General features: G+C 39.7%; 1 protein-coding gene across 1 annotated transcript; it reads left to right on the forward strand.

Moving 5' to 3' along the window:
• The first annotated feature begins 767 nt into the window (after window positions 1-767).
• Window positions 768-25,438, forward strand: LOC139450146 (neuronal acetylcholine receptor subunit alpha-3-like). Its single transcript, XM_071231814.1, has 7 exons — window positions 768-878; window positions 14,548-14,682; window positions 16,332-16,474; window positions 18,451-18,495; window positions 21,050-21,159; window positions 22,667-23,205; window positions 25,035-25,438. The coding sequence occupies exons 2-7, from the start codon at window positions 14,625-14,627 to the stop codon at window positions 25,370-25,372; spliced, it is 1,233 nt and encodes a 410-aa protein (XP_071087915.1). The 5' UTR covers window positions 768-878; window positions 14,548-14,624; the 3' UTR covers window positions 25,373-25,438.
• The last annotated feature ends 2,413 nt before the right edge of the window (window positions 25,439-27,851 follow it).

Consider the following 27,851-nt stretch of genomic DNA (forward strand, 5'->3'; position numbering starts at 1 on the left):
CGAGGGATCCTATTTCTCACATCCGTTAGCCGCCATCATGCTATGCTAACAGCTAACAACTATGTAAACAGCCCTTAATTATATCCTTATATATATATAGACCTTAATTATATGCATTTATATTATATGTGCCTTTGATTTATGTTACACTTAACACCATTATCACACATTACAAGCTGGGTAATTTAACTGAGTGAGAGAGAGAGAGAGAGAGAGAGAGAGAGAGAGAGAGAAAAGAGAAGAAAAAAGAGAGAGAGAGGGGGGTGGGGGGGGGGGGGGAGGGGGACTTCATAGTTGAATGACAGTTAGACCTATGGTAACACTCGTAAGAAACTTAAATTCAAATGATTGCATTGATGATTGCTTAATACGCAACCAGTTAGGGCACTTTAGCATTCATTTGTGTTTTCTTCTTCTTCCCTTTGTTTCCCTTCGAACCTTGGTCTGGGTTGATCCCAATGAAGCACCTGAAATTTGAAATCTTTTAGGTAAACATCAACTTTATTGATTAATTAAGGAATAAGTGGCAATACACGAGTATTAACGAGAGGCCGTTTCCAGTGGAATAAGTGGCAACACAAGAGTTAGAGGCCCTGCTGTGTTATATATATATATATGCCAGCTTCAGACATGTGCCTCCAGTGTTACAGTGAGTTTTTGCAGCATGGCTCACACATGACTCCCAAATCTACGTCGCTGTTCTCCACGTCCCCCATGCCATTATGACATGAGGAGAATACCATAGAGACAGAGATATAGAGGAGCTCTACAAGCATGGAAGAAGGTCAATACTTGATTAATAGATGGCTGATGACTTCTATAAATATGTCAACGTTATGGTACAGTCGGACATAATCGGACGCAGTCAGACCTGAAAGGTTAGTGAGGCATACGTGTGATGAGATGATTGTTTTGCATGCATTTATATACGTAAATGTCCCTCCTCGTTAACCCTCATTTTGAAGTCGTAAAGAATTTAAAATACATCTCACACACACAAAAACACTTACTGGCAATTTGCGGCAAATTCTCTGTTCTCTGATATCACCCGCTGTCATTTTGGTCAAAGCAAACTTACTGGAATTAAAATGAACTCAGAAAAATAAAGTACTTCGTTAATCTCGCCATGTTTGACATATTACTAAATCATTAGCGTAATGTACGTATATATATATATATATATATATATATATATATATATATATATGTATATGTATATGTATATATATATATATATATATATATATATATATATATATATCATAAAGTATATATATAAAGTAGCATATTAGTGATCACGAGTTTCTGTCTTTTATCAAATCAGACAGTAGGTAAATAAATTATGAGATGGTGACGGAAAAATGGTGTGCTTCCATTATCAAAGAAAACGTGAGCGAGAACAATGCCAAAAGACTGGAGCTGCAGTCGCCATATACGCAGAACAATGGAGGCGCAAATCCCATTCTGGTGAGGTCACGGACGTTGTGTCAATGCTGAATAGCTTTCCGTTTTCAAAACACTAGCATGGTTTAGATTAAGATTAGATTAGGAGGTATTGGCCTTGCCGTAAAAGATCATTACTGTAAATACATCACTCAAGTTGAAGAGGTAAATGATTTCTGTATATGGTTTAAATTATCAAGATCAATGTTTGGAATTGACAGTGATACGTATTTAGGAGTGGTGTATCTGCCCCCAGAAGGGTCAAAATTCTGTTCTGACGATATGTTTTATCAACTAGAACGTTCAATACTGTCAATGTTCTCTGCTTCTGAATATGTTACACTATTGGGTGATTTTAATGGTAGAACAAGAAACCTAAGCGATTATACTATGTTTGATAAACACATGCTTGGAGAAGTAGAAATGGATATAGATGACCTGACAAATGTCTACGACCCTGAATCATTGTTAGACGACTTAAACATCCCCCGAGTTAGAACTACAAGTGACTATTGCACTGTTACTAATCATGGTAAAAGGCTGATTGACATTTGTAAAACTTTAAATCTGTTTATATGCAACGGCCGCCTCGGTAAAGACAGGTCTACCGGAGCCGTTACGTGTAAAGATAAGAGTGTTGTTGACTATGTACTTGCATCCTCTTCTTGTTTATCTTTGCTTAATAGCTTTGAGGTGGGTGAGTACTTGCCATTGTATTCTGATGTTCATTGCCTAATCCTTTTTACATTAGCAACTGCAGGAAACGATAATGAAAATGAAGATTTTTATACTCGTGATAATGAAAACTATATCACCCCAATTCACGTACAAAACCAAAGAAGTATGATCAAGATAAAGCTGAGGTATTCTGTAGACACATAGATGCAGATCAAATAGACGCTGTAACTAAACTCGCTGAATCAGCACTCACCGGTCATGACAGCCCCGTAACTGTCATAAATAGGTCAGCCGATGGGCTAGCGCACGTGCTCGCCAATGCTGCACGAGAAACTTTTGGTATGCGCACTAATCATTCTCGGAAACAGAATTGTAACAGTAATAAGGTAAATAAACCCTGGTTTAATAAAGAATGCAGGTTAATGCGTAGAAACTAATCTAAAACCAGAAAACTCTTCAGGAACTTTGGAACCGAAAGGAATAGATTACATTATCGCCAAGTCGCAAAGAATTATAAAAAGTGCCTCACAAGACACATTAATAAACACAAACACGAAATTGGTACCCAACTGAGGAGAAAAGCTAAAGCTTCCCCTAAAGAGTTCTGGAAAATATTAAACGGGACAGACAACACTAATAATGGACCTATCTGTAGACAGATTTTACGAATTTTTTAAGGACATCGATTCTACAAGATATGATGATGATGATGATGATGATGATAAGTTAATAGACGTTACTGAATCAGATAACTATGACATCACTGTACTGGATAACGTTATATCATCAGAAGAAATAAAAGAGAGAATTAGATCTTTGAAACGAAATAAAGCCTGTGGGTTTGATTTGATAGATACTAGTTATTTGATTAACGCATTTGAGTTGTTACTACCCCTACTCACATCACTATTCAATCTTGTATTCAGGACGGGTATACTCCCTAATGCATGGTCAATTTGTATTATTAAGCCTATATACAAGAGAAAGGGTGACCCGTTAGACCCTGCTTCTTATCGACCGATCGAAATACTGAGTTGTCTTGGTAAGCTATTTACTGGTATCAACTACAGAGCACATTTCTACTGTGACATCCATAATAGAGACTCGTAAGAGTATGGGGAAGCAAACTTTTGCTGCTTTCGTGGACTTCAAGAAAGCTTACGACTGTATTGATCGAGGTATTCTATTTAGTAAATTGAGTGACATCGGGATCCAGGGGAATATGTTTAATGCTATTGTCTCACTGTATCGGAATGTTCAGGCTTGTATGCGGATAAACGGGTCGTTTACTTCTTGGTTTAACGTCAAGAGTGGTCTACGCCAGGGATGCCTACTTTCTCCACTGTTATTCAACCTGTACATCAATGACCTCATAACTACGCTGAATGCCTTAGAAGTTGGTGTATCTGTTGACGATGAATGCATTTGTGTTCTGGCTTACGCTGACGACATCATTCTTCTGGCTGAGAGTGAACAGGACTTAAATATACTTCTTAACGGGCTTGGGCAGTGGTGTACGACAAACAAGATGTCAATTAATCCCAACAAATCGAAGATTGTGCATTTTCGGAGCCAGGCAGTGACAAGAACGGATAGTTTATTCCAGTGTAGCGGCAATAATTTGGAAATAGATGAGAGTTACTGTTACCTCGGTTTGTTACTAACAGAACATCTGGACTACACTCGGATGGGGAATGCCGTGGCAAGTGCTGCAAGTCGTGCTCTGGGACTTCTCATATCAAAGAGCAAGATTCTAGGAGGGATGGAGTACAAAACAATTACCAAGCTGTATGACTCCATGGTGTGGGCAACAATAGACTATGGAGCTGCGATATGGGGAGCTCATCACATTCCAGCTATCAGCACCGTACATAACAGGGCCATGAAGTATTTTATGGGGGTGAGGAAGTCAACCCCAAACAGCGCTGTATCAGGTGACAATGGGATGGGAGCCACCGGTTGTACGGCTATGGAGAAGTGTAGCAAGGTATTACAAGCGATCATGCGACGTGAATCCGGACAGATTTATATTTAAAGTGTTCAAGTGGGCAGACTAAGCGGCGTCATTAGGCACACGTAACTGGAATCTCCGTGTCCACAAGAAACTACGAAGTTTACAGTTAGACCATTTTATCCCTATTGGAAACACTTTTTATATACACTTTTTAACGAGTACGGTTGGAGAGAAGATAAAGCAGAACTTCATACAGGAATGGAGTAAGTCAGTCAGACAGGAGGAAAGTAGACATGGAACAGGAAAGAACAAGCTCCGACTTTATCGACATTTTAAGACAAGTTTTGAAGTTGAACGGTATTTACAGTTTCCCCTACCCCGGTCTCACCGCCGTGCTATAGCTCTATTCCGCTGTGGTGTTGCCCCGCTCCGTGTTGAGACAGGTCGCTACAATAATATACCATTGAATGAACGGGTGTGTTTTAACTGTCATGAATGCGTGGAGGATGAAAGCCATGTTTTATTTCATTGTCCTTTATATAAAAACATTACTGATAGCCTTTTAACTACATGTGCGAATCTCTGTGCTACTTTTCAAGTTTTATCTAATGTTGATAAGTTCTCTTTTATTATGTCCAATGATGATTTGTTGTTTCTAACGGCCAAAAACGCAAGAATATTTTATATAATGATTTACCTTCGTGATATATTTTACCACTTATAAATTCTACCTTGTATTTATTTTTATGTGACCTCGTCTCTCATAACTCATACTGAGTGGTTCTGTACTTTTATCTATGTTCTATGTATATATGTATGTAGTATGTTGTACAGAAGTGAGACGTAAATAAACAATTGTCTGTCTGTCTGTCTGTCGGTATTTTAAACACTAGATTAACTAACTATTTAAATGTGAATTATGTTATCGCCAGCCCAAGCTGGATTTCGTAAGGGATTTTCTACAATTGATAATATTTTTGTTTGGAATATGCTAATGAATATTCAAAAAAATAATAAAGAAAAATTATATTGTGTATTCATTGACTTTTAAAAAGCTTTTGATAATGTCTGGGGGGTGGGTCTCTGGTCAAAATTGTTAAATTCTGGAATTACGGGTAATTTTTTAATATTAGTTAAAAACATGTATAGTGACATTAAGTCACGTGTTCAAATAGGCAAACACACTTCTAACTTCTTCCCAGGTTACACTGGAGTTCGCCAGAGAGAAAATTTATCTCCCCTTCTATTTTCAATATTCCTTAACGATCAACCGTGGTTGATAGAAAACTGTTGTCAAGGTTTCAAGTTAACGCTGTCAGAGGAACCATTATATCTCTGTACAGCTCCTGTTACTGCTGTACGGTGATGACATAGTTCTATTTGGTACCGATCCTGGATCTCTGCAAACTTCTTTAAACTCCCTCCTATTATACTGTCGAAAATGGAAACTAACGGTTAACATATCTAAAACTAAAGTTGTAGTGTTTGGCAGCGGTACTACAAAGAGAAAAATCGCCCCCTTCATTTTCGACAATAAAGAATTAGAAACGGTAAACTAAAAATAGGAAATTTGGACTTGCCATCAAAACTTTAACCGAGAATGCCACAAAATGTATGTACTGTCTCCTGAAGAAAGCCCGAAATATCAGTCTCCCACTCGATTGTATTATTAAAGCATTTGATGTTATGGTGTTACCAATCTTACTGTACGGCGCCGAAGTGTGGGGATTTAAATGTTTGAATATGGTTGAAAAAGTTCATTTACAATTCCTTAAATTAGCGGCTGGTTTGAAATTATCAACTCCTTTTTTATGGTCTATGGAGAATTAGGCAGGACCCCCCCTTAATATTAGAATATTAGAGTAGCTAAGAGAATTATAGTTTTTTTGGCATAGACGATCTCAACAAAATAAGTTTTCGACTCTAATATATCAATTCATAAGGATGGATGCTAACGTAAACTCCAATATTCACCCTTGGTTATGTTATAATCTAGAATGTCTATTAAGCTCCTGTGGCCTGACCCAAGTATATGATATGCCATGTAATTTCAACACCAAGTGGCTAGTCTCGTCTGTCGACCGGAAAGAATATTGACGGATCATTTTCTACAATCCTGGAGAAGTTCAATATTGTGGAGTTCAAAAGGTTTCTATCATAAATATCTTAAAGAAATGCCATTATTTGAAAACTATCTCTACCTACCTAAATCTGTTTATTACCCGCTCTTCAAATTTCGCACTAATAACCACAATTTACCAGTCGAGACTGGCCACTGGAATAATGTACCTAGAGAACAACGTCTATGTTCACTCTGTAACTCCCCAGCAATAGCAGATGAATTCCACTGTATATTTAGATGTCCAGCTTTTGATAACAAAAGACTTGCACTTATTCCTAGAAGATATTTAACTTGGTCAAATGGGTTTTCATTAAAAGAGCTATTTTCAACGACCAAACTAAACGAGCTAAAACGTCTATCAAAATATGTATTATTTTTATTTAACACTTTGAATGCTAAATCTAAATGCACACAGCCGTCTTGATGTACATATTATATTTATCTCTGTACTTTATGTATGCTCTTGTACCACCGTCGGTGGTCTATGGAGAATAAAGAATCTGAATCTGAAGATGTTTGCGTTTAATTCATACACGACCTCTTGCTGCCTAAGTGTTTTAATTTTTTTAATGTTTTGATGGTTACTTCTTGTCAACTTGTGCGTAATCGCAGGCCAGCTGGTGCCACACCAGTTGGTTTTTATTTATAGCTCCTATTTTCACAGTCTTGCTCAACTGCTTTAACGTGTTGTGGCCCAGTAATTGTTTGTACGTGTTGACCCCCATGTTAACATCTGAGATAAATATAGATTAACATTACCACGTTACAATGCTGCTTTGAGAGATCTGAGTGTAAGACGTTGTATCATGGGGAAATGCATCACTTTCGTTTATAAATATTGTTATACCTCCAATGTGGATGGCTAAAGATAACAGGAAAACATTTTACATACATAATCTCTTCGTGTTAAGGTGTTTAACATTGAAACTACAATTTATCGTAAATGTCTTATTGAGATAATTGGGTTTTTTTTCAGTTTAAAAAAGGGGTTTTTCATTTAGAAGTCATTCATATATCATTGTGATAACTGAGGTTGTTGGTTTTTAGGCGAAGGTAATTGGGCGGACTATAAAACATTGTAAACGCATTTATTCAAACCATTTTTAGCTGAAGAAGTTTCAAGGGGGAGATGCCTTAAGATAGGTATGGGGGAAAAGTGCATCTCTTTGCCCCGGGATATACTTGCAAGTAGTGTCCGTCCAAAGCTAAAAAGACAAGCACGGGAAACACCTGACTCCAGACTCGATTATTTACAGACCGCCGTCATATAGCTGGAATATTGCCGAGTGCGGCGTTAAACAACAAACAAACAAACCCTTATGGAAATGTAGGCGTGATGCCTCATGGAAGTGAAAAGTAACGATAACAGCCTAATATTTAACACATGACTAAACAATAAGAAAAAGCAGACTGATCCGTCAGACTGTATATATAACGTTATGCACAAGAAAATATCCATTATAGAATGTATATTTATGTTGTTCAGATGTTAGGGCAGTATTTTGTTGGCTCGTAGTTTCCCTAAGGCTGTTAAATAAAAAAAAAGATTATCGGTGCAGGATTAAAAACTCGTGGTGACATTTGCTGTCTTTTTACACATTGCAAAATATCCGACAACGCTCCGCAGTTGCTGTTTTTTCAAACCAGTCTAATATTTGAGGTTAATTTTGCAACTTCGATAGGACATCTCTGCGTAATTTTATAGTTGGAGGAAGACTAGTGCCGTGCGACCACAATTCTTGCAAAACGTTAGTTTTTCAGAATTTTACGTCAGAAAAATGAATCCGCATGCCCCGCCAATTCTATTATAAGCCAGTCAGGAAACAGTACTTTGTAAGTGTGCGTGACCTAATTCTGTTTCCGTTTATGGAAACATATACGCAAAAAATAATGGTTGGTTAGTCAATCAAATCGCACGGAATAGTAATTTATTTATTTATACACATTTCCCGACGTCTTGTGACTGACAAGTTGATATCGCAGTAATTAATACATTTCCTATCAATACACGTACCTGTCATAATGCTATTACCACAATTGGAGGTAGGGACACTTTGCTTCAACGGTAGCCGGGTCAACATATTGATGCGCTAGATTTCTATCGTCTGATTCTGCGCGTGTATTTTATTAGCTGTACCAGTACTTTCTCTGGCATTACGAATATGAGGAGTCCATAGCGGAAAACACACGCAGTTTTGCGCTGTCACTGCAGTTTGTAAGACGTATGTTATTTCCTGATTTAAATTGACACGAATCGCCTATGCTCTCTCCATGTCGTTATTTCTAATAGATTGATATATGAAACCGTACTGGAGGCACGGACTGTAAAACCGAGTATTCTTTGGAAAAATTCTTTGGGCTATAAAAATGTAAGTCAAGTTTATTGATAAATTTGAGTTTTTCCTGATTCCTCATAAATCATATGATTCAGAAATCTGTTTCTGAGTAAAGCAAAATATTTTAGAAGCATTAAATCCATTTTTTCCCAGCCAATGTTTTTTATCACATACCTCCTTTTCACAGCCTAACATGAAGCTTTGCAAAAGAATACAAACCATCAAATTATGGCGTCTCAAAACTCTGCTGGGCCCTTTGCGTGTTATTCTCTATTTTTAAAACGCCAAGATAGCAGTAGCTTTTGACATTTTCATTACCGTGTGGACCTTGAAGATGGCTCCAGTGGTGTGTCTAGGCATTTAGCATTGCGACATCGCGGAAAAAGTATAATTGACGCTAAATTGAAACCAACGCAGCGTGTTTGACGCTACAAGTGTGTCAATAAAAGCGAGTGCGGCATATCGTTCTAACATCATTACAAAGAAAGAACTCTATTGTTTCACGTTCGTGGCAAAAAATCTCGAAATATTCTGAGAACGTAAAGTATGGCTGATTCGTCAGATCCTTGTCACCTTTGTTATAATATACGAGAACGGCTTTTATTGGCTGTATGACGCATAGCCTGAAGAGTTCTACGCAAAACTTGCGGCGATGACAAACCCTTCCATGTCAGTGCGAATTCGCACGTCGTTCGATTTTTTTTAATGTAAATCGTGAAAACGCAGGTTCAGCTTACGAGTACGTGTATTGACTGAAGATTCGCCAGATAATGAATCATGCGAGAAAAATGCAGCGACCAGCAATTCCCCAGCTGAAAGAAACGAAAGTACGATTTGTCACTGACTTGACGAAAACTCACCCATGGTTAGAACAAAACGATAAAGGAGGCATTGTGTGAATTTGGTGCTTGAGAATAGGAAAAAAATATAACGCATTTACACGTGGAAATGCCAATTTTCAAACAACAACGTTAACTCGGGACAGAAATGTTGAAGTGTCGGAACGCCAACGAGCAAATGAGGACATAAATGCTCAAATATGGCATACCAGACTTTGAATTCACAAGATATTTCTAAAGTTCGCAAAACCTTTAAAACTTCGCAACACATGTTTAAACTTCGCATGACATAGCAAACTTTAAAAAAGGTCTTGCGAAATTAAACACGATATTGCGAAATCTAAAGAGGGTTTTCACCTGTCCGGACTGCCATTCTCTGACACCTCACGGGGCGGTCGGGTAGCCTTGTGGTTAAAGCGTTCGCTCGTCACGCCGAAGACCCGGGTTCGATTCCCGACATGGGTACACTGTGTGAAGCCCATTTCTGGTGTCCCCCGCCGTGATATTGCTGAAATATTGCTAAAAGCGGCGTAAAACCAAACTCACTCACTCACTCACTGACAGGTCACAGAACATGCGTTTTAGAAACGATCTGATGCGATTATACGTGCGTTTGAAGGTGTGGAGTGGCTGGTCCAAACAATGTAGCATCGCTGAAATTTGGTTCTTTGCTCGACTTCCTGGTTTGTCAAGAAATTGATGTTAAAAGTATGACTGTGGGTCAAAGTGCAACCTACAATTCCAGGGTTTAGGTTGAGGAATATTAGGTAACTATTTTTGTTGTTGTTTACTATAAAAAAAACAACAACAAACAAATACGGTTTGAATGTTCAACAAAAACGAAACATATTTTTGATATAAAACAAAAAATACAAATACATAAAGTAAATATTCAAACATCTAGATCTATATATTTTTCTCGAAAATGTTAACGTAACTATCCTGCCGGTGGCATCCGCCACAAACACACGCAAAAGCAAGGCAATTGTTCACCTGAAAATAAAACCGTAAGAAACACGAAAAATGACGACCAGTCAAATCAGTCGGTGTACTGTGAATGTATATAACGAAAGACGAATGTATTCGGGTTTCCATGGGATATAGAACAAAATGGCGGTCTGCATGTGTCAGATTTCTTGACAATTTGAACCATATATAGAACATTCTACCATGAATTTGGAATTTACTCGATTCTGATTGGTCAATCAGAGGCTATTAAATCACAATGAACCCCCTCTGATTGTTTGACGGCCGCATCACCGCGGAAGCTAATATTCATAGAATAGTACTTTTTTCAGTCATTGTCGGTAGGCATATTTAAATAATTATATCTACAATTACAGGTTACAATATGCACAGATGCGGTTACCACAATATTCAAAGGATGTGTGGCAATACATTTCGTGCAGAAAACATGATATAAATCTACAAAGGGAATGTATTTACGTTTTGGAGACAACAGAGAACTTGGAAGTTGGGCGCTTTTCTATATACGACTGTGACGCAGCGCGTTCGGTTCCAAATTCAATTTAGCGCGGTTAAATCTACAGGTAACCTAGCTCTTCATTGAAAACATAGTATGTTTATCTCCTAATTGTACAATAACTATTGCAGAGCACTATAAAGACATCGGAAATTAAACAGTCGAAACTGTCCCTTTTCCTTTAAAAAATTCGCGAAATCGGACACAGAGCCCGTGATGATAAAAAAAAAATATATAATGAGCACGCTTACATTGCCTAGGATCCAACCATATCTTTTTGTTCTATTTTCCAGTAAAGTATATGGTTCAGCCTGCCTATCTGTTGTGCAGTCAGTTGTTCACCGAGGCCTCCACGAGGTGCAGTGGAGACAAAAAACGTAATCGCACCCTGGTAAATAGCTATGACTGGTTTAATTTGTCTCAAGAGAGCATAGCTGGCGTAATTGCAAGTGCATCTCCATTCATCAGTATTCTGGGAGTACCGACATTTCCAACGCCATGGTGCTGTAGGCCAGAATACTGGATGCTGACACTCTTATAGCCTCCACTTGGTTGGTAATGGGGGCGGTTGGTAGCCTGGAGGTTAATGCGTTCGCTCGTCATGCCGAAGGCCAGGGTTCGATTCCCGACATGGGTAAAGTGTGTGAAGCCCATCTCTAAAAGCCTCTGAAGCCTCTGCTAAAGGCGACGTAAAACCATACTCAATCAATCATTGGTAATGCTACAGTTGAAGGTACATCTTCCACAGCTGAGATCCTTGACATCATCATACAGTACCTGCTGAAAAGAGCATCATCGGGTTTGGTAATGACGGGGCTTCCTTGGTGACAGAATCATAAATTAGAGTAGGGTAGCCTTATGGTCAAAGCATTCGCTCGTCACGCTGAATACCCGGGTTCTAGTCGTCCCAACATGATTACAATGTCTGAGGTCATTTCTGATGTTCTCTGCCGTGACATTCCTGGACAGTCTGTGTACATCAAGCTTAATGGATACATTTGAGAATAGATTTCAGGATCTGTATTGTTTCCAAATCAGCAAACAGAACTGCTTTAATGAAACTAATCTGGTAAGTATTTGATGGCCCCAAGTTAAAGGTCACGAAATTCATGAAATCAGGAGGATGGCGTTTTGTGATGCACTTTATGCTATGTATCACATTTGGGCACCACTAGTCAAATACTTGCAGAGATACAAGAAGTTGAAACAGTGTGTTTCTTGGATCACATCACAGATTATAGATTTGTTTCTTTCTTGCACATACTGATGGACATCGTTCCTCAACTGACAAAGGTGTCGATTGTGCTACAGAAATCAGATCCGGATATTTCATTTTTAATTCGGGGCGGTCGGGTAGCCTAGTGGTTAAAGCGTTCACTCGTCACGCCGAAGACCCGGGTTCGATTCCCGACATGGGTACAATGTGTGAAGCCCATTTCTGGTGTCCCCCGCCGTGATATTGCTGAAATATTGCTAAAAGCGGCGTAAAACCATATTCACTCACTCACTCACTCATTTTTAATTCCAACAATTGATGGAGTACTTGCAGCCCCCAAGAAAGCAGACACAGGAGAAAACCACAATCACAGGATCATGAAAGAGAAAGGCAAACCTTCTACAGAGTATGGGTAAACAGAATTGGAGTTCAACGATGTAAAGTGCACAGAAGCACTGTGGGGGAAAGCAAGTGAGGAAAATTACCAATAACCAAACATGAATTTGTTATAAAGTTAAAGGATCTGAAGACAAGAAGATTTCGCAAGAATAGCTCAAAGGTTGCTGGTTGTTGTGATATGTTTGGTTGGCGGAATCTGTTCTTTCATTCAACAGGAGAGCACGTAGAATACTTCACCAACCCATTCGTGCCGTAAAAGGCGACTTTTTTTGTCGTAAAAGCCGACTAACGGGATCGGGTGGTCAGACTCGCTAACTTGGTTGATGCATGTCATCGATCCCAATTGCGATGATATCAATCACTGGATTGTCTGGTCCAGAATCGACTATTTACAGACCGCCGTCACATAGCTGGAATATTGCTCAGTGTGGCGTAAAACAACCAATCAACGTAGAATACGGAAGCGATAAAATATAAATCATCAATGACCACTTTGGATCTGGGCAAAAGCCCAAGGTGTTACCTGACAATAACCTCTACCGCTTTGTGTCGTTCATCTGGAAGCAAAGTTTCCTCGAGATCACATGCCAGCTAATGTGATATCCATAATATTATTTAAACCATGCCAGCCAGCCATTAGAATTCACAAAGTATACAATGTCTTCTTCTGCTTTGAGAAGTTCTTCTGTGGCGGTTAGATTCAGGGCTCAGGCACTGGAATACCAGAGGAACGGGGCTGATTCTATGTCAGTATGGCTGGCTTCACGGACCTTCTTATTGTTAGTTAGAACAGCATGCTCTTCAAATTTGTCCTTTTTGTTGATGATCTCACCAACCGTTCTGTTTTTTACAGAGCGCCCTTCTGTGACAGGAGTGACTTTCATGTATAACAGAGGAATTGTCCGCTTAAATGTTTGTTTGTTAAATAGACAGAAGAGTCAGTCTAAGTCATTGACTTCTCTTGAATATTGATAGGCGATGTGTCGATCCATCAGAGGCTGTCACAGAGGCTGTTTCGTTTTCGTTTCGTTTGTTTGTTGTTTAACGCCGCATTCATCAGTATTCAAACTATATGACGGCGGTCTGTAAATAATCGCGTCTGGACCAGACAATCCAGTGATTGACATCATGAGCATCGATCCACGCAATTGGGATACGATGACATGCATCAACCAAGTCAGCGAATCTGACCACCCGATCCCGATAGTCGCCTCTTACGACAAGCATAGTCGCAATTTACGGCAAGCATGGGTTGCTGAAGACCTTAACTGGAAAGTAGCAAGTTCAGTTTTAAAATCTATCCCAATCATTCAAAATATATCAATAATGTTTCTTTCAACCTGTTTGAATATGAATGATAACGATCAATGATTCATTCAGATTGGTCATTAATGGTGATTATGTTCCCTTCAAAGTTGTATTAAATAAAGTCAATGTGACGGTGTTACACTGTATACAGTCAAAGCATTGACAGTCACCACGTCATGTATAAAAAGGTTTCCTCACAACCGCAACGCCTTAGGTTTGGTATTCTGTCAGAAATATTGACTGGTAGAGCCTATATGGTCAGCCTAACTTCATTTCTGTAAATATGACATTAATGTCATTATTGAATCCAATCTTCCCAATCGCTTTATCACAATAAAACATTTGAATGAGAGTTTTAAAAATATTTACTGATAATGCACATATTTCAGGATTTCATACACAATACCAAACAGACAACACTATAATGCGCGCGCCAAGGGTACAGCGCCACTTTTGCGCTTCAGACAAAGTGAAACCTACAGAGACCCTTCTGCAATCATATGAAATGTCGGCTAAAAGCAGAGTTATTTGTACTATTTCGACTATATCATACAAAACACTTTTCACCTATGACGAATTATGATTTGTCAGTATAATCCATTTGAAGCTAACGTTGCACTATTCAATAACTATATATGCACTGTGGATTGTGCAGATTGATGCTCACGAAGTCAAATATTTACAAGCCACCGTCTGATAGTTAGTTGTTATGCGACGGTAAACGGTTCATTTGAAATGCTTCCCCATCGGTTTTAATTATTCATGCCAGTCACAACAGCGAGGCACTGAGAGACGACCATTCACATCCTCACTTGGAAACCGTAGTGGCAAGACGATACACAGAGCATGGATATACGACATGTGGCCAGGGTTATAGCGCTCATATCATGGGTCAAGTTTGGAGGTGAGCTTAAACATTCTAATGATTACGAAAGCGTTTAACTCTAATTGTTTTTCTGTCTTTTTACCGGCAGGTTATCAAACTTTTGGAACAATCGACGCCAGGGAACACTTCTGTATAAATGTACCTTAAAACCAGAAGAGATTGGTTTTGTAAATATGGACCTTTTCAGATTGGATTCGAACTCATTCCTGGAACACTAAAGGAAGATAAACAATCCTTATATGTTCATAGAACTGTGTTCCAACTCATGACAAGTGGGGAAGTAATTGTATCATGACTACACTCACCCGGGTACCAGTTCCAAGATCTGCTGTCAAAGAACACCATGTTCGTCCAGGAGTCACAGTTCTGAGAGTTTTATATCAGGAGTAAATGTCTGGATAGGATACTGTAAGCTGGAAACCATTGTCCGTATGACTGAGATTCCTTCAATTTACCGATCCCATGAAGATCAGGGTTAGAATTAGTCTTCAGCAACCAATGCTTGTCGTTAGAGGCGACTAACGGTATAGTGAGTGAGTTGTGTTTAACGCCGCTTTTAACAGTATTCCAGTTATATCGCGGCGTGTCAGCTTAATGTGGGAGGAAAGCCCGAAGTGATGCAGGTCTCAGACGTTTACCACTTCGGTGAAACCCACGAGCACGGGTATGGTGCTGACAAACCTAGAAATGAACCGGGACTCGAACCCACAATCATAGGTTTGTGGCGTGCCTAAGGGACGCAACTCTGCACAGCGAATCGCGGCGCCTTAGACGACTGGGCCACCAGTTCCAAGATCTGCTGTCAAAGAACACCATGTTCGTCCAGGAGTCACAGTTCTGAGAGTTTTATATCAGGAGTAAATGTCTGGATAGGATACTGTAAGCTGGAAACCATTGTCCGTATGACTGAGATTCCTTCAATTTACCGATCCCATGAAGATCAGGGTTAGAATTAGTCTTCAGCAACCAATGCTTGTCGTTAGAGGCGACTAACGGTATAGTGAGTGAGTTGTGTTTAACGCCGCTTTTAACAGTATTCCAGTTATATCGCGGCGTGTCAGCTTAATGTGGGAGGAAAGCCCGAAGTGATGCAGGTCTCAGACGTTTACCACTTCGGTGAAACCCACGAGCACGGGTATGGTGCTGACAAACCTAGAAATGAACCGGGACTCGAACCCACAATCATAGGTTTGTGGCGTGCCTAAGGGACGCAACTCTGCACAGCGAATCGCGGCGCCTTAGACGACTGGGCCACCCGTGCCCCCGACTAACGGTTGATGCATGTCCCCGACGCTGATATAGAGTAGGTCTTCAGTAATCCATGCTTGCCGTAAAAGGCGACTATGCTTGTCGCAAAAGGCGACTAACGGGATCGGGTGGTCAGGCTTGCTGACTTGGTTGATGCATGTCATCGATTCTAATTGCGTGGATCGATGTTCATGATGTCAATCACTGGATTGTCTGGTCCAGACTCGATTATTTACAGACCACTGTCATTTAGCTTGAATATTGTTGATTGTGGCATTAAACAAGAAACAAACCATCAAATAAACTTCTATAACGCCTCTTTAACTTGACACTTTAAGGTTACGCAATGATCAACAAACATAACAGTGTCGGAAATATACAGTGTGTCCATTTTGTTTTGAAATGTTGTTTTATTACAGTTGACACGGCGTCTCAAGAAGATACACACCGACTACTGAACACCTTGTTCCACAACTACAGTGTATTTATCAGGCCCACACACGACCAGGACATGCCAATCAGTGTAAACGTAGTGCTCGTTATGGAACAGATGCAGAGTCTGGTAAGTCGGAAAGATAGTCGTAATTTACAATTCCACGAACAGATCATGACTCTTTACTCGCAATTACATGTATTAAGAAAGAATATTAAATATCCTGGAGCTGGAGGCGGGCATCACTCTTGTTGTCTTAAAGGGAGAGACAAACCATTTTTTTTAACCACAATACATTATTTTCATAAAAAACCACCGTGCCATTACACTGATTGTTTTATTTGTGTAAAACTTGAAAACGAATTATCCAAGAGCCCCTACACACACCCAACCCCCAAGAACGTCAAATGATCGGCCCTAGTATTGTATATTTCTCCAGGTAGCATCACATATGTATAGCCATATTCACACAGCTTCCCTTATGAACACGTTATTTACATTTCATCTGGTGTCACTTAATATTGTTCAAATATTCTGCACACTCGCGGAACATTATGACTCCTTCTAAATGGAACTATGCAGTTAAGAGACAAAGATACTGTATGTGCAGGCTTGGGACCACACCTATTTATCTAACAAGCAGGCTTAAATCATATCTTATGCATCCTACATTTGTCGAATAATGGCATTCGTCGGATATATTACTTAGTAAGGATAAGATACTTTAATTAAGGAACATCAAAGTTCAGTCTCCAATCATGACTCGAAATCAGCTCTATCAGACCATATCCGTGACAACCTAAGCCACAGCATCCAGTGGGAGTAAGTCAAAGCCCTCACCACCAACCGCAAACACTTCAAAATAGAAAAGGGGGCACGGGTGGCCTAGTCGTCTAAGGCGCCGCGATTCGCTGTGCAGAGTTGCGTCCCTTGGGCACGCCAGAAACCTATGATTGTGGGTTCGAATCCCGGTTCGCCCCGATTATGTTTCTAGGTTTGTCAGCACCATACCCGTGCTCGTGGGTTTCACCGAAGTGGTAAACGTCTTAGACCTGAATCACTTCGGGCTTTCCTCCCACATTAAGCTGGCACGCCGTGATATAACTGGAATACTGTTAAAAGCGGCGTTAAACCCAACTCACTTACTCACTCACTCAAAATAGAAAAAAAAAACACTACAAGAAGTCATCAACATTAAAAGACTCCAACTATCAATCAAATGTGACCAAGGCTACCTACTACCGGCGTACCACCAACACCAACCAACGTTATCATATATATATATGATAACGGTGTTAGAACACGGTGTTAGAACCCACACCTACACCGAAACGTCGCTGTAATAAAAAAGTTGTTCGTCCATATATATTATCCTTACTTTGAAGTTAGTACTCCAACTTCTAAATGCCTCTAGAAGGAGACATACTTGTTTTTCTTATTTTCGTTTGGTTATCCGCGTTGACTTTAGGTTTCAATGTTCAAATTTACATCATAATTTTCAATATGATCCTTAACATTCACATCAAGGCAAATGTTCTATTTCATATTTATAATTGCAGTGGATGATACATCAAATCACACTGGCCTTTGTTTTCTAATAACATATATTAACGGAAAAATAGCTGTGCTTCATAAAATGTGGTGCAAATGAACATAACAATATAATAAGTGGTTATTTGTTGTGCTCCCTCAAGCATTTCAGTATGGTTCTTCCACCAATTGGTCTCTACTCATGATTGCTCGAGCTCTTAATGTGGCAGCTTGGTACCGATTCCATAGATGCACCAACCGCATGTGGTTGACGTGCCATCACACGTGGATGACCGGCCCGTGGCAAGTCATGAGTGTTGCTCTGCTGTACTTAACCTCTCTAAAAATATTGTGTCTCGATGAACATTATATGTTTTCAGAATATATTTATTTTTATTGAATTTTATATGAAACACAGTTGCTTTTTCCGTTAGTATATATGAACAGTTGTCGATAAAAATGGCAATACACCGATAAAACTCTCACTTTCCCTACTTAAATCGATAATATGGATGTCAAAACACTTTGAAAAGAATTGCATTTGAAATGTATCATCTTATGAATATTTCTTGCAGGACATGAAAACGGAAACAATGAAGTCGTTGGGATTTTTCAGCATTGTGAGTAGCATTTATATTCGACTCTTATCAGATCGAAACAATATTAGGAAAGTGTCAACGTTTGGAAAGAAGAAACACACAAAGAGATGTCAAGATTAAGGACTATACTTTAGTCTTAAGACAAGTCCTTATTCGAACGGTACCTCTCATACATATGCCAACAGTGTCCCCGTCGTTTGGAGTGATGCAGGTTTCAGACGTTACCTCATTGGTATGGTGCTCACAAACCTAGAAACATATGTGAAGTATAATAGAATTATCTGTAAATATCATAAAGTCTTTACAACAACAAACACACAGCTCTCTCAGATGACAGATGACTTCTATCGCTAAACATATCAGCATCTTGGAATTGTTACTGGTAAATACCTGCCACTAATGAGAAGCGAATGTGGACTTTGTGATGTGCTTGCGCGAGATAACGCGAATCTTGGGATACAAAATAATGTATTCTTTCTTGTCAAGGACGAGCCACGCTAAAGTAGCGCGGTGCACCGGCAGCAAACATACTCGCTTCAGGTAGTTAATCATGTTACCCACACTGACGCAACGCGAAAGCAGCAACATTTAAAAAATAAAATAAACATGTTTTTTTCTGCCCAAACGCGAAGGAGAATCCCCTACTTGTGACCTCAATTCCAGACAGAGAGACAACTTTTTAAAAATATAAGTTGAGATATCACAAAACAACTGGAGTACTGGTGTACTACATTCATTGTTTTATTCGCAAACTATCTTTTGGTTACTCTTTACTTTGGTTGTGACCCGTGGAGATCCGGGTAAGTATGGGTCTTCAGCAACCAATACTTGTTGTACAAGGCGAGTTTGCTTGTCGTAAGAGGCGACTAACGGGATCGAGGGGTCAGGCACGCTGACTTGGTTGATGCATGCCAAATGCGTGGATCGATGCCCATGATGTCAGTCACTGGATTATCTGGTCCAGACTCGATTAATTACAGACTGCCGTCATATAGCTGGAATATTGCTGAGAGCGCCGTTAAACAACACACAACCAACCAACTACTTTAGTTGTTATCTCTTTTAAAGGAACTGCAGTATGGTGTGTATATTTTCCAGTCGTTTTCTGTTCATGGTATTTTGGCCTGTAACAGTATAGTACTCTCTTGTTAAGGGCCAGTGAAAACTTTATTTCTTCGTCGCTTTAGGCATGTTATTATTGATCCTACTATTATGTCCTCGTTTCATAAAACCTTTATACAAAGAATTTTACCTTCAGTTTCCACTGCTGGTATGGGGGTCTGCCTGTTTTAAACAAAAATATAAAGCACAAAATTGTAAAAGAATCTCGCACATAATTTCCTTTGACAAAATATCGACATGTATTATGAGCAGCAAATTGTAATAAACGGGCACAGTATTTTAAGTGACAGTTCTCATATCTTGTTTTCGGACTATGAGCTTTTTTACCTTCTGGTCGTCGACTGCACATGCCAAATATGAAGACCCGTGAAGATTCCGGGGTAGAATAGGTCTTCAGCAACCCATGCTTGCCGTAAAAGGTGACTATGCTTGTCGTAAAAGGCGACTAACGGGATCGGGTGATCAGGCTCGCTGACTTGGTTGATGCATGTCATCGATTCCAATTGCGTGGATCGATGCTCATGATATTAATCACTGGATTGTCTGGTCCAGACTCGATTATTTACAGACCGCCGTCATATAGCTGGAATATTGCTGAGTGCGGCGTTAAACAACAAACCAACAACCAAATATGAAAACAAACAAAGCCTTCAATCAGCCATACCAGTCAGTATTCGTTCACTGATCGAACAATCCAACCATGTGGTACTTCAGTTAGGATGTACCACTTTTAGTTAACTTGAATAATGTTCAATGCATACCTCGCGTACTTCCCTTTTGAAAGACTTTTCCTCATCTATTGATGTTATGTCATTTTATGTTGTGTTCGTATGTGTGTCTGTGTATTTAACTTAAATCAGAAATCTGTTACTTGTTTTTCTTGGATTTTACGATGTAACCCGAAGTCTTATTGTATCCTCCCATCTTCTACGTATCCACATCTAGTGGTTTTGTTTGTGCTGCCTCATCATCAGTGGGGGGTAAACACATGTTGCTTTGACGTGCTGCTTTTTATTTGGCCCGACCTTTACACGGGCACTGCAGCTGAACATACTTTAGTCAAAATAACATTATCATCACCATCAAGCTCTGTGAGAGGAACCCATGGACGCGTCATACCAATAGACGTAAAAAGATAGTACCCTGCCTGGCTTTCGGCATTAAGGGGATAAAACAAGAATTGGTCGACTAGGAGTCAGTTTACTGTGTCTGAGGGGTAGCCATGTTAAACTGCGGCATGGTGTCTCAGTGGGCTAGTACTATCAAACTGGCATAAAAGTTGGGACTAGAACTTGCAGCTGCAAACACACGTGCATGCACGTCGCTATTGTAATGCAATTACCTAGAATGCGACGTTAAACCCTAATTTATCTCACCAAACAGAAAGGCCTTCTGAAGCTTATGTAATCATTATATCTTCCTAATATATTTCTTTGAACATTTCCCGACTCAGACCTGGATGGACGAGTTTCTGGTATGGACGCCAGAGGAATATGGGGATGTGGAATACATTACTTACGCTGCAAACATGATATGGACACCTGATTACGTCATTGACAATGAGTAAGTAATTCAATGCAATAATGATTACTTTCACCAATACTGATTCACTATATTTTTTTAGAAATTGACTAAATACTGAAAAAAATGTGATTTGTTTGTTTTCAACCATGGAACTCTTTAGGCAGAGCTGATGATAAGCTGATCGTGATGCAAAGCAGATGTGGCAGATGCTAGATGTGAATTCATGTCTGTCTTGACCTGACCACATAGAAGGAGAAAGAATAACGAGAACAAACTTATCACGGCCAAACGTTCAGGTCCACTAGAGCCTGGAAGTAGGCCCTAAATACGTTTAACCAAGACCTGAAATAATACAGAAAATACATATCAGTGATAAATTAGATACCTCCGTACGACTCTTGCCTAAAGGTTCTTTTGATCGGGGTTATAGCATTGAGGGCCTTTGTAAAGCTTTCAAAACGGTTTATGGTAGACATGTGGAGGATAGTTCCAAATGTGATCAGTGACCAGAATGATGTTCGATGCAATACCCTATTTGGACTTGTTCAGGTAAACACTTGACTTGCCCTTGCATGTGTTTGGGACGGTTGGATCAGGATACGCTCACATTTTCGCGAAAACCTTGATTCATCACTGTTTGACTGTGATTCATAAACGTTGCTTATGAATCGTGCCGTGGACTAATGGATTTCTTATAACTATCAAGTATCCAATTTCCTTCCTCCTGAACAAGAAATAAAGGAGACCAGTGAGACCGCCTCATCTGTTTTATGTGTGGATCAATGCATTAAGAGTCCAAAAACAAGACACTATGGCAAGAGGGATGACTTCAAATTTTCAATAGTCAACTTTCCATTTATGTCGAGCATTCCAGCAGCTCCAGGCTTTGGTATTTACATTTTACAACATTTGAGATACAATCGAGCATGCTGTTTGTACCAAGAATACAAATGCGTCATACAACTCTTACTCAGAAGTTTGATCAAGGTTACAACATTCAAGACCTCAGTATAGCTTTCAAAAAGCTTTATGGTAGACATGTGGAGGACATTTCCAAATTTGACGCATCATTGACAAAAATGATGTCAATGTCAGTTCCATATTTTGACTTGCATTTTATTCTGGTGAACAACTGACTTGCCGTTGCATGTGTTTGTGACGGGTGCCTCCGGTGGGGCAGGATACGCTCACCTTTTCGCGAACACCCGGGCCCACTTGCACAAAGCGATCTTAGCGCAAAGATGATCTTAACTCCCATACTTTAACATAGGCATAGTATTAGCGCTAAAATCGCTTTGTGCATGTGGGCCCTGGTGCCATCACTATTTGATGGTGATTCATAAACACATGCTCATGATACAGTCGGATTTGTACAATCGAGATTTCTTATGAATATGGAAATGGTTTTGTCGCTTTTAATTCTCATTATTATAATAATTATTATTATTAATAATATTAATGATAATAATAATAATATTAATATTACTATAATTATTATAGTTAGATGTTATATATTTGATGTGTATACGTGACATTGGTGTTGCAGTGTTAGTGTAAAGAAGCGTATGGGAGACGACAAAAGTTTGGTTCTAATCAAATCGAACGGCAAGGTCATTTGGGAACCTGGGTACGTCGCCTCAACAACCTGCAACGTCGACATTACATACTTCCCATTCGACACACAAGTGTGCTCTATAAACATACTTTCATTGATGACAACAAATGTGCATCAACTCACGACTTCGACGACGGGTGTATCTCTGCATGAGTATATTCAAAATGGAGAGTTTCATTTGATCACTGGATGGGTCAATTCAACATCGCACCCAATGACTGATATTGAAAATGAAACACTGGAGGGTTTAGATTTTTGCATCGTTCTGAAGCGGAAGACAACCTTCTTCTGGCTGTGTCTGGTGTCACCACTGCTGGTGTTCCCCTTGCTGAGTCCTCTGAGTTTCCTGGTTCCTGCAGATAGTGGGGAGAAGACGACCCTGGCCATCACGTCTCTACTATCAGTCTTTGTGTTCATGTCGTCCATCTATGACACGTTGCCTAAGCTGTCGAACCATGTCTCAAGGTTTGGTACGTAACGCTGTATATGAATAATCTGTCCCCTGTTACTTATTGATGACTTGGCCTAGTTGTTTAATATTTCGCTCGTCAATTTGAAGTATCGGGTGCGAAAAATGAAGGCTACCAGGTGTACCTGATATTGCTCGAATGAGCCCATGAGGTGGTCGGGTCTGAGGGTCATTCTGTTTGTTTACGTGCCAGACGCCATCTTGTTTTCTAGCAGACGAGTGAATATTCATCACGTGACAGGCCAATACTGATCATGTGACGAGTCAATATTCGAGGTCAGTGTCTGTCACATGATGTGGGGTCAACATTGAAGTATATTGTTTCGTCACCTGGTATGGATTAACCAATTGAATTGCAAGATTCCTAATAGAGATATAACACAACGTATTAGCTGTGGCATAGTAAGTTTATGTCAGCTGAATTACCGTATAATTACGTAATCAAACTTCGTTATTAATGAAATAATAAGGAAACATGATCAAAGAAGAATGGCAAAGGTAAACTTTGCATGCTAAACAAATATTTGTGTTTGTATGTAGGATGTCATCCACATGGCAATATTGACGTCAATTCTATAACTTGAATCATTTGTTGTAAAAGCTTGTTTAATAACCTGAGCGTTTTAGCGATTCCCCGGCTAAGTCTAAGCGGCATACAATCACATTGCGCTTTTCACTGCTAAATATCATGATCATCTCTCGTTCAGAACCGGTTTGCTTCTTGGTTTGTCTGCACCATACTCAAAGGATACACCAAAGTGGTAAACGTCTAAGACCTGCATCACTTCCTCTTTTCCTTCCCCGGCAAGCTTACACGCTATGATATAAATGGAATATAGTTCAAAGCGACGCCAATCCCAACTCACCCGCTCACTATAGTTAAGGATGTCACGGATAGTTAAGGATAGCCTTACGTAATCGGTTTAAAAGGTCCACTTCAGTGAATTTTCGTTGCTGAGGGACATGTATTATATATAACTTCCTCATGATCTTTGTTATACTGAAAGGGGGGGGGGGGGGGGGTGGCCCAGTCGTCTAAGGCGCCGCGTTTCGCTGTGCCAGAAACCTATGATTGAGGGTTCGAATCCCGGTTCGCCCCGATTATGTTTCTAGGTTTGTCAGCACCATACCCGTGCTCGTGGCTTTCACCGAAGTGATAAACGTCTGAGACCTGCATCACGTCGGGCTTTCCTCCCACATCAAGCTGACACGCCGTGGTGTAACTGGAATACTGTTAAAAGCGGCGTTCAACCCAACTCACTCACTCACTGTTATACTGATGATGGGTCACATAGGTGATACCTCCTCGGAGTTATAGATTATCTGCCCCTTGTTAATGATTGTAGAACTGTCTTTGCCCTGTGCACAGGCCGGGTACTCCATTCATTGAAAGAACCCGTAAATCTGAGTAGCTTGGTGTTTCGGCTCTGCATACCTGATAGATACAAACTGCACAATTTCATGCTTGGGTCGATCTTTTATCTATGAAATATTCCGATAAACCGTGAAACATCGTTAATCCGGGCGGCGTGGTGCACAGTGAAGTCGTCCGCATGAGTGATATTCCTTTGGGTATATATTGGCCGAGAGTAACTTTTCCGGAGAGTATCATGGTCAGTCAAATTGTCAGGAATAGTACGTTGATGATGATGATGATGATGATGATGTCGAAGATTTAACGAGCGCTTTCGGAGGACCCGATTTCGGGCTTTCCAAACTAACAGGGTCCCGATTAGCCATGTTATAGCATTACACATTATAATTACTTTGTTTATTTTTTTAAACCTGACACAAGATAACTGTATATAATACGACATGTTTTTGTTTCAGTGTTACTGGCATCCATACAAAGCTTTATCAGCTTCCTCTCTGTAGTAGGCAATGTCATCATTTTAAGCATACACAGACTCCCACCCGAACACCGCGTTCCCAGATGGATGACGGGGCTTGCAGCTAAGCGCCAGGACTTAGCGCCTGAGAGGATGAAAAGTAACGAGGAATCCGAACTATTCAACAAAAGTGATATGAGTACCAGGGGCAAAGGTCGTGAAAATGTACCATTGACTTGGCCGGTGGTCGCTGAATTTCTGAACACAATATGTTTTGTTGTTTTTCTACTGGCTGTGATACTTGTGACTGTAATATTCGGGGTATTGATGTCTTTTTAGGTCAGTGTGACATCATTTTACTCCTACTACTACAACAACAGCAACTACTACTACTACTACTACTACTACTACTACTACTACTACTACTACTACTACTACTACTACTACTACTGCTGCTGCTACTACTACTAATCGGTCTTTAGCAACCCATGCTTGCCGGAAAAAGCGACTATGCTTGTCGTAAGAGGCGACTAACGGGATCCTGTGGTCACGCTCGCTGACTTGGTTGGTGGATGTCATCGTATTCCCAATTGCGTGGGTCGATGCTCATGATGTCAGTCACTGGATTGTCTGGTTCAGACTCGATAATTTACAGACCGCCGTCATATAGCTGGAATATTGCTGAGTGCGGCGTTAAAAATAAATAAATAAATAAACATAAACTACTAATCATGAGTCCGGTGATAAAGACTTATTCCTATGATCGTGGGTTATAATTCCTGATTCCTTATGATGTTTCGAAGTTTGTCAGCACCATACCACAAGATCGTGGGTTTCACCAAAGTTGTTAAAGTTATCTAAGACCTGCATCACTTTCGGCCTTCCCAAATGACACGCCATGGTATAACTGAACTACTGTCAAATACCACGTTAAGTCAAATTCACCCTCATTGACACAATTGTCAATGAATGCCCTTATGTAGATATTTGCCACAAAGAGAATATTTCACGAGTCTCTGTTTTGCACTGATTTTAGGCAAGAGTGTCCGAATGTTTGTGAATTTCAGCGGGATGCATCATAAATGTAACAATCTAATTTTTATCCGTACTTTACATTGCGGTTTTAGCGAAGGGGCGAGCAGTGTCTTTAAGCTAACATGACGTCATCAATCGTACGTTGTTCCGTCATTGTTTTTGTGACTACAATGGTCTTTCCAGTTTTCTTATTCAGTGCATAAGAGTATGTGAAATCCTTATTGGTGCTGGTTCTGAACCTTACATCTATGACCACAAACAAAAATATGCGGCCAGATATTTCGCCAATTCCATGGTTTGACAAATGACATTAACATGCTAAACACTAAATCCACCATTTAGATTCCTGGTTAGAATTTGACCCCAGCGAGACATGGGGGTCGTATGAGGCTGAGTGCGGTCTTAAACCAAATAACAACCTTGTAACAATAATCTTACAATCGTTACATTCGTCTTGTGACATCTAGCTGCAGGGATCTGCTGGTTGATGGTCTTGTTAAGCCGTATACAGTCCTTGAAACCACACTCGCCTCACTTTTCTTGTAATCCAATCTGGACCAGACAAACCATTGATTGATGTTACGTACAGCTGATGTGATGCACAATATAACACCAGTACCTTTATACCGGGCCGACTGTATGTCTGTTAGCGTGTTGTTATTAGATGTAAAGTTATGAACTTAAAATAATGGGATGTTAGACTAAGTTGTTAAATATCCTATTCAATTATGCAAAGTTTTGATATGCATCAAATATTGATTGCCTCTTATTAATATGCAGGAATCTTGTTTACCCCCAATGTTATAATGTGTTTATCTTTGTACGATGAACAAGGCCATGTAAACTGGGTAACGAAAAATAACTCTTATTGTTTTTTAATTAGAATGTTGTGACGTCTGCCTGTCCTTTTCAAATATGGTACTAAAACTGCATTTTTGAAAATGGTACATGTGCTTTAGCGGATTTTTTTTTACAGTTTTTGCATTGTGATTTATCTGAAAGTGTTAAAAGAGCTCTCTATCGACAGTTTAAAATATCCATTTCATGTGAGAACTATTTGAATAGTATTACCGTAAATAAATTAAGGACAACATTGACGCATTGATCGCATTAAGTTTTCACAATTTAGAAACTGAACGTGGTCGCCATTTAACTATTCCTTGCGCCTGCAAAAAAAAAACAATAGTTCAAAACGTAAACTATATCGAAAATGAATATCCCTTTTTTCCAGCTTATAGTTCGAAACTCGAAACTGAACACCTTTAAATGCAGTTAAGCTAATTTAACCGAGCATGTCCGATTTTACTATGCGAGGGCGTTGGATGTGTTCACGTTAACTTAGCCAACTTCGCACCTTTCCGCTAGAACTCTCGGCTGTGGACGTTGGAAATTTATCCACTGCCATACATGTATATATGCATAGGTATTGTTTGCGATATTTCTGGAGCGCTGAGGTCAGTTATGTTATACCCCCAGCCCAGAAGTCTTCTTAGCATTTGGTGTGTTTTTAAGCGTCAATCTGGTGAAATGTGTTTTTACTTGTTTGCATCGTTGGATGTTTAACATAATGAAATATATAAACCTTAACATATTTCCTGTGTGAGATACCAATCTAGCACCCGATTGTGTGCATAAATCTCCACAGAGAACAAACATTATTACAATATAGGAGCCTGAGGAGTTGTGTCCAGTTATAATTATACATGGATGTGGTTAGTGATATTTGTGGAGCGCTTCGGGCAGTCAATTTTACCCCCACTTCAAAAAGAAGTCTTCTCAACTT

The sequence above is a fragment of the Haliotis cracherodii genome, unplaced genomic scaffold, assembly GCF_022045235.1.
Source record: "Haliotis cracherodii isolate W230 unplaced genomic scaffold, xgHalCrac1.p SCAF_10, whole genome shotgun sequence".
Lineage (NCBI taxonomy): Eukaryota > Metazoa > Mollusca > Gastropoda > Lepetellida > Haliotidae > Haliotis > Haliotis cracherodii.